The sequence below is a fragment of the Sphaeroforma arctica genome, assembly GCF_001186125.1.
Source record: "Sphaeroforma arctica JP610 unplaced genomic scaffold supercont1.442, whole genome shotgun sequence".
NCBI lineage: Eukaryota > Ichthyosporea > Ichthyophonida > Sphaeroforma > Sphaeroforma arctica.
In genome coordinates this window covers 42914-51588 of record NW_014040116.1, presented here as the reverse complement: position 1 = coordinate 51588, position 8675 = coordinate 42914, and the positions used below count along the sequence as shown (strand labels likewise).

Here is an 8675-nt window from a genome sequence, read left to right as displayed (position 1 = left end):
CCTCGGAGATTAATTGGTAATGTATTTGGTGTTCTGATATTAAGTAACTCGATATAAGCCTGTTTATATAGCATAGTACGCACGACACATAACTGAATGCCCATGCTTTAGTGCTTTACGCACGACACATAATTTGGAAACTATGAGCTTATGAACGCGAACCATTTGAATTTGGCTTGGTTTGCCGGTTCCGTGATTGAATTTTTAGCAAAAGATTGCATTCATCTAGGCCAATGGAAATCAATCATGTCATGTTTTTGAAATAAACTTTTAAAATACTGTGCTTAGACGTGCTACTTCTACTAGGGACTGATGTGCTACAGTCACTACCGATTTGAATTAAATAATTCTGATTGGCAAACTGGTTCTGATGTGAAGCAGAATACATATTTTATTATATTTTGGCGGTACAATGATACATATGTAAGACGTAAGCCTGAGGCTTAAAACACGGCTAGGGCGCCGCGGAGACCAAAAACGTTTCTTCAAAAAGGTTAGCTAAGAACTCGCGCTTTCTCCCTCACTTGTACGCAACACACTCATAAATAAATACGCACTGTTGTTCAGTCACAAACGGGACGGACCCCATTGAAGTATGCTCTATTTTTTGAAACAAAATTCCATTTAGGATCCCTCGGGGGCCTCTTGTGGGCCTCCAATTGGGGAAAAAGCGTTCCAGACAGATCTTAAGTTCAATAAATGAAATAGGGACTCTACAGCTACGCTTTCGGTGATAAATAATGTTTTAAATAAAATGCATAGCATTTTGAAAATTGAACTGAAACAAAAGGCATCATCTTTTATTAAAATATTCAAACGTAGCCTTCTGAAAATTGAATATATTTATTAATATTATATTTACATAATAACTGATTTGGCATCAGGTCTATTGTCTTTTTTAGCGTTCCGCCATCCAATTTGGGATACAGGATACGTAGTTGTTGCTGTGCTCACCCCGATCTACACATTGCAAGAACTCGAATTCCAACAAAATCACGCCCAGGTAAATACTTGTGACAACCAACAGAAGTATTGGTCTGTGTATGAGTCACAGTAATAGTTAGCATACCAATCAATACAACCTGGCACAGGATATACACTGCTGAGTATTGAAGCTCTCAGAGAGAAAAAAACTCAGAAAGAAACTGCCCTGCATGCACCACATGTGTATGAGCTTCATACAATGGGTGATTCCAAAACCCTTTCTCAATTTATGTATCTTGTTATGATATATAGGTCTAATGTTGTATTGGCACAATGGAGTCTTCAGAGAATTAGTACTTTATATTGAGAATTGATGATTAGAATATTTAATATCGAAAATTGATACTGTATAATTATCAATTATCATACAACCGAGTTTTATTTATTTATAATAGTGCCTGAAATCTGACAGAAGCACCAGGTGTATTTATCATTATAACGTTTAATATCATACAATATGGTGCTCATGGGTCAATCGATTCTTATGCAAATTTTGCATAGCCGAGCACACACCGTTCGAATGGTTGTAATACATCTACTGGCACTATTAATTAATATCTAAGTGCGACTGTGTCCGCACGTATAAGCTTTATGAACTTGAAGCTATGCAGAGGGCTTGAGCCTTGTACTGATGATAAAACCTCGACACTGCTACTCTTGAACTATTTGGCCATCTTAGATCGCATATGCTAGTGTAATTCTTGCGTCTCCGCGATCGCAGTTCTTTCGCAATCAACCTATTCTACACGGTTGTGTAGATAAGGCAAAGCAGCCAGAGAGGGCGATAGAATGAAGCACAGTCTTAGAAAATTGGGTAGAGCTATTGGTGTTTAACCACCGACACCTACTGGGTCTCTGCATGCAAATTTGCCAGTCAACTTTCTTGTGGCTTCAGATTTGTAAAGAGTTGCCAGAAAATTCTATTAAAAAGGAGTATTCAGTGGTCCAAAATATAATGATAAAAAGCTTTGCGTACGCATTTGTGTGGTCGATGTGGTTCTGAAGTATTTGACACTAGAGTGCATCGTCGTCTCAACATTTATTCTCGTCGTCGTAATATTTTGATGTCGTACTACCCTGAATGACGTGCGTGTTCCGACACATTCTCACGCACACGCACTACTCTCGCCCAGACTGTCTTCCACAATCGACACAACACCTGCTTTCTCTGATGCCATAACGGAGTTGGACTTTGCGGATACGGCGCTCTCTATTATTGGATTGCATCGTAGGAATACAGATGCAAAATTAGCCGACGCGCGAGCAAAAGTACATATTTTCGATTCCACCGTCATATTTGGTCAATAATGTTGCTAATTAGGCACAAAACTGAGTCAAGATATATTTGCATCGATACTGCACGTAGGAGTACGCACACGCCCGAACCCTTGAGTACATGTGCTACAACTTGCTTGTGTATTCTTATACTAAAATGTATACTTGATTGTTCCTCGTATATATGTCTCATGAAATCTTGTGATTGTGTATGTGATCAACCCACATACGAACTCGAATATTGATAACTGGTGAACATATCAGTGCATAACCCCGCATACATTCGTATGTATACAAGAAAATGACTTATCCCCCCAGTGTGATATTTTAAGGGTGTATAGTTCACTCTCCACAGTGACTGATATAGATATCACTACCATCCTACCAACTACAGTTTACGCTCATAAATCAAAGATGCAAATATTTGTAACTATCCGAACTACTTCCATACGCAAGTCCATGTGTATACGTGCTCCGAATGGGGTATGGGTACAGGTCATGAATGATATGAATCCAGACAGTGTTTCGGATGCAGTATTGTAACATGTGATGGATAATAATATTAGTTCAGAAGAAAACACAAATACACAGATATTTCAACATGACGGTATGAATTCTCCAGAAGTTAAAGCTGATGCTATATATATATAACAAGCTTCGTAGACGCTCGTTCGGGCATACAAGGACAATCGTTGCCAGCGATAGCTGATATTGTGAATAATGCGTGTACTGAATAGCAGATATATATCTGCAATTCTTCGGACGAATTTACAAAACTTAACGAATCCCACCAACAATTGTGAGATACACATAGGATAGATCAATACCTATACCCGCACAAACTTGCACACATACGCACATACCCGTATGACTTGAGACGGAAGCATTGCCACTGTCATCACTCATGGCCAGGTCGCCATTGGATTCTATACTGGAGCCCGACGCAAGTACCTGCGAATCCCTGTCAGATCGCTCGTCTTTGTCCACACTCATCTCTGCTCGAGGTTGGGCCATATTTGGCCCAGCCACGGTCTGAGCCGGTTCCTCCCCACTCGAGGACTTCTGTGTATCTTCCGATGGGGTTGTCGTACTCAGTCGAGGCGGGGCCGATGACTCATCCCGCTGTTTTAAACCACTACCAGACTGCTCGGAAGACACGTCATCCTCCATATCACTCAGCACCAGGGGCTCCATCGCTTGCACACTGCGCTTGGTCTGTCGTTTGATGGGTTCTACTGTGTGGGTCGTGAGCGTGTGTGCCTGTGCCTGCGTGCTTTTGGTTTTCCTGTGCCTTGACCCACTGGACCGGTGGAGTTGTGTATTGAGCAGGACCTTGTCGATGATGGTGGCCACATGCTCTGTCGCAGAGTCTGGAGATACCCCGGCCTCTTGTGTGCATTCGGAACATAGTCCGAATCTGCAGACAGTAGAAAGCAGTGTACAGGATTGGTTACGCACCATAGTTAAAGGGTTTGTTGTAGGTACACATGCGGAGTAAGGTCGTAATCGACTGGCTGATCCGCATGGTGTCATCACAGAACACACCGGTACTTTACGTGGGGTGTGCGTGTGCTTACGTATACGGGTCAATGTGAGAAGGGTCGTCTCAATTGCTGGTATACGCACGCATAAACTTTGTCGGAGATATGCAGCGAATATAGATAAACCAATTCACGCACATGTACGTATATGTATCGCGTTTGGAGTCATGTCTGTTCTTTGGTACTCTGTATACGTCGCTGTAAGGATATACGGTAGTTCGTCGTACATCGGAAGGCGTATGTGGTGTGCACACCCGAATACAATACCGAAGCAACTCTCTCTATTTCTGCGGTGTATCTCCCACTTCTTATACATCCTTGCACCTGATTGTGCTTCAATACATTTGTCGGAATGTTTTGATGCACTCAGCACATTAAAACTTTTATGCTCTCGAAAAAAAAAAATTTGAATATCCTGTGCTAAACTCTAAATCGCGATACGAATACGTTGGGATGTGTCCGCCGATATTTCTATGCCGAATAAATATGTATGTACTAACACCTATATGTACCATGAATAGACGACCATACACGTTATGAATATGGTGGACTGGCCTCGCATACTCATGCCAATCGCACGAGCAAATACAAGAACGACCTTCATATCCGGACATCCACTCTATATATATACAAGAACACCATCGTATACCTTTATTCACATTCAATCAATCCATACATGTACATGCACGGCTTCGATACGTATTTTAACATTTTGGTGCTCGTTGTCGCCGAATAATATATAAAAATACATGCAGACCTTCATATACGTATACATACACATACGTTCCGTGACATTATACATAAAATAACATACTCAGCTTCCTATACGTATACATATACTTACGTTCCGTGACATTATACAAAAATAAACATACATACCTTCTTACGTTCCGAGGCATTATACGTAAATAAACATAGACACCTTCATATACGTATACATATACTTACGTTCCGTGACCTTATACATAAATAAACATACATACCTTCTTACGTTCCGTGGCATTATACGTAAATAAACATAGACACATATACGTATATATAAACATACGTTCCGTGGCATTATACATAAACATATACACACCTTCATATACGTATACACAAAAGTTATGTGACATTATATTTAGATACACATACACACCTTCATAACCGTATACGCATACACACGTTCTGCGGCAATATGTATCTATACACATGCACGCCTTCATATCTCCCGTCTACATATACATGCATTTTGTGGCATTACACACCAATCTACATACGTTCTAGTGCTTTTGGCCCCCGCCGTGAGTTTGCGTTGCACATGGCCCATCAGTTCAGTCTGTACACTGCACGCGTCACAGGTGGAGGTGGGACATCCCACACAGAAGCGTGTGCTCTTCTTGCTGCACTGTGAACACTGGTGCCAGGGGCAATGCCACTGGCCGTGGGGGGCCTTTTCGAGGCCTAAACAGCCGACGTGGTATGCTTTGGGACAGAAATTCATGTCGCAAAGGGTTAAGGACCCGTCGTCACCACAGTGGTAACACTCGTCCTCAGTGATCTTCTCCACTCGCACCTTTCTCTTCTTCTGTTGAGCGTGACAGGACAGTGTGAATACATAGATGCGTGCAAGTTAGTAGCGATTGGTGATGGTGTGAGGAACGAGAGACGGTTCAAGCTATGCATGTATGGTACTCTGACCGTCGTTCTAGGCCAGCAGACTCCTCCAGCAATCGAGGAACAAGACAGTGGAAGTGAACAGGCTAGAACGGGTCACAAACTTACCAGACTCTTTTTGACACGGTGCTTCTGGCCCGATTCTTGCGTGCTCATTGCACCCGAGTTCTTCTTTTTGGGCTTCATGCCCAGAAATCCAGAGCAGTTGGCAGATTCACACCGACAAACCTAGGCACGCACAATGAGAAGTATTGAGTGTCAAGTTGTTTGGCCTCACGATCGAGGCTTTCACAGTGGAATTGTGAAGCAAGGGAAATATATACGATACATCACTCAATAACATACTAGAATCACTCAATAACATACTAGAATCACTCAATAACATACTAGAATCACTCAATAACATACTAGAATCACTCAATAACATACTAGATAGTCTGGGCATATATAATGCCCTAACCAATACGAAGGACTATATAGTGGTGCTGTACAGTGGCCGCACTGAGACTAACCAAACGTGGAGCCACATCCCACTCACTATGAGACTCACAGTGTGCACTCCAGGGTGCAATACCATGAGTGAATGATAATGACACAGCGCAGTTGCACAGTAAGCTGATTGATCGGCAATGACGGGCATTTGGACGTCGGTCCGTGTGCGCATACCGGACCAAGTAAGTTCATGGTCGCATACGTAATATATACATGAGAGTGTGTTGGTGTGCATGCTCATGTATGTCATAAGTAGCATGTGCTCACCTTACTGGCTTCATTGCCAAAGGTATCAAATTGGTAGTTGAAGGTAAGTTCTTCGTCTTTCCTGATATCCTTCATGGCAAAAATTCCAATCCTGATTTCACCATTCACGCGCCATTTTTGCGTCTCGCAATTGGGATCGCAGCTGTGGTTCATAAACCTAATGTCGAGATTGAATAGACATGCACCTTAAGAGGGAATATAACATTTTAAATAAACATTGTAGCCATTCACATTAACATAGCATTGCATCGAATTCTATAGTCGCCTCTTGGCTGGATGCTAGAATGAAATCCAATAAAGGGCATAGGAAGCAAGCGACAAAAACTCCAAGCTTGCCATTGTGTGTTACAAACATCCTGCAAACATATTCCAAGAAACGTACAGAAAACAAATGCATACACAATGGTATTTACAAGCAAAACTGGAACAGTGTCCGTGTTGGAACTACCAAAAATATGAAAATGAAGATCAAGTATGTGCCAATATATACAATCAGGTATGGGAACAGACACTATCAATGCAAAACGAACAAACATGAATATTTGTGGACTTACGTGAAATAAGCATTTAAACTCTTGAGTAAAGTGCAAGTAAGTTGAAGGACTCTAGATGTATCCGTAGATATATTTATATATATATATATATATATATATATATATATATATATATATATATTATATGTATATATAAACGAGTATAAGTAAATATATATTCACACATATGCATAACTATATGGCCTTGATTCAATATGCAACATGCATTTATACATGTTTGACATTAGTTTGACATTTTGTCTGTAAAATAATATTAGCCTTCGCACTCGTGCGTTCAGAAAAGGTACACAGATCAAGCCAGACTTGCATCTACGACTTTCCGTCAAGCAGCAAGCGCCTTACTCACCTATCGTGCACACACCAACCAGCAATCACAACCATTCACTCAGAGTAACCAACACAGATACCACACATACATGTCAACACAGACACCTTCATAAACACCTACATCCACCTGCAAATTAACGCACGTACATGTACATACTCACACATACATACACGAACACACACGCACGCACCACACATACACACAGGTACATACACCTGCTTACACATACACACACGGACACACACGTATACACACACACTAACGCATACATACACGTACACGCACACGCACTCACACATAAATACACGTACACACACGCACTCTCACACACATGCACATACACACACGCACACCCGCACGTACACATACTCGCACATACATAAACGTACATACACGTACTCACACGTACACACACGCACTCACACGTACACACACGCACTCACACGTACACACACACACACACACACACTTCCACGTACACACACGCATTCACACATACATACACGTACACGCACACACGCACACACACATACATACACATTCACACACGCACTCACATACCTAGCCAAGTTGCCCTTGAATTGCGCATCAATGTACAGTTGGTTGTCCATTCCCAGCATGTAGAAGTCGTCACAGCCCGTCTCTTTCGCCTGGGCCAGCCGTTGCTGGACGGTCTGTGTGTCGATGACCTCTCCCACATACTCGATCACCAGCTGTCCCGCTTTCAGTTCCGATTTCGACCCCAGCCCCCAAGCCTTGCCTGTTGTGTGACGGTAGGGATAACAATCTGAATAAACAAACGATGTTCCCATACGCATATACTTGCATACGTATGTCCTAAAAAGATACATACGTAAGACGGTACAGTGTCTGTGAATGTGTTCAACGATAGTCCAGATGCCCCCCTTCCCCGGGCAAGCCCACAGTGTAGATACTTGTGAACTCGAAGCGATTGGTGCAATGGCCATATGAAGACAAGCGAAAACAACGGACTTGATAGCCGAAATCGGCACGATTTGCGACAAGACAGCACAATTTGCGACATCCGGCCGTGCGGGTAACTGCAGGTAGATTCACTGACGGGAGCGTTACCAGGAGCGTTGCAAGTATATAATTGGTGTCAGTGAGGTCATCCATACCACTGGCAGTCTTGAACACGTTGACATTGGCGTATTGACGCTTGCTGAGTCGCATGTTGTTGCACGTGTCTATGTTACAGTCCGCTTTTGTGCACTCAGTCATAGTCATTCGGTTCTCGCAGCGTTCGTCGTAGCACCGATTGATGGCGTTTCTGTTGGGTATGAATAGGAACAACAACCCGCGATCAGTCATCGGAAGGGCTTTACAGATAGAATGTGACCGACACACCTGCCTGTGCATGGTTTGTGCATCGTCGCCATGCACATGTGCAGTTGGGTATGTGGGGTCTACGGCAACCATGAGATCAGAGGAATAGAAAAGCGACAACCTCGTACTTCCAGAATGGGTGGTGACGCATCCCATATCCACTTTCACATACACACAACGCACATACAAACGTGCACATGCATATGCATAAATATATACATATACATACAT

At 42.5% G+C, this 8675-nt stretch overlaps 1 protein-coding gene across 1 annotated transcript; it reads right to left on the bottom strand.

The window, feature by feature from the left end:
* Positions 1-1977: 1977 nt before the first annotated feature.
* SARC_06292 (hypothetical protein) lies at positions 1978-8477 on the bottom strand (the record flags this gene model as incomplete). Its single annotated transcript, XM_014299814.1, has 7 exons — positions 1978-2194; positions 3123-3676; positions 5060-5367; positions 5565-5684; positions 6216-6372; positions 7659-7857; positions 8237-8477. 7 exons carry the CDS (start codon positions 8475-8477, stop codon positions 2091-2093), a joined length of 1683 nt encoding a protein of 560 aa, XP_014155289.1. The 3' UTR covers positions 1978-2090.
* Between the last annotated feature and the right edge of the window lie 198 nt (positions 8478-8675).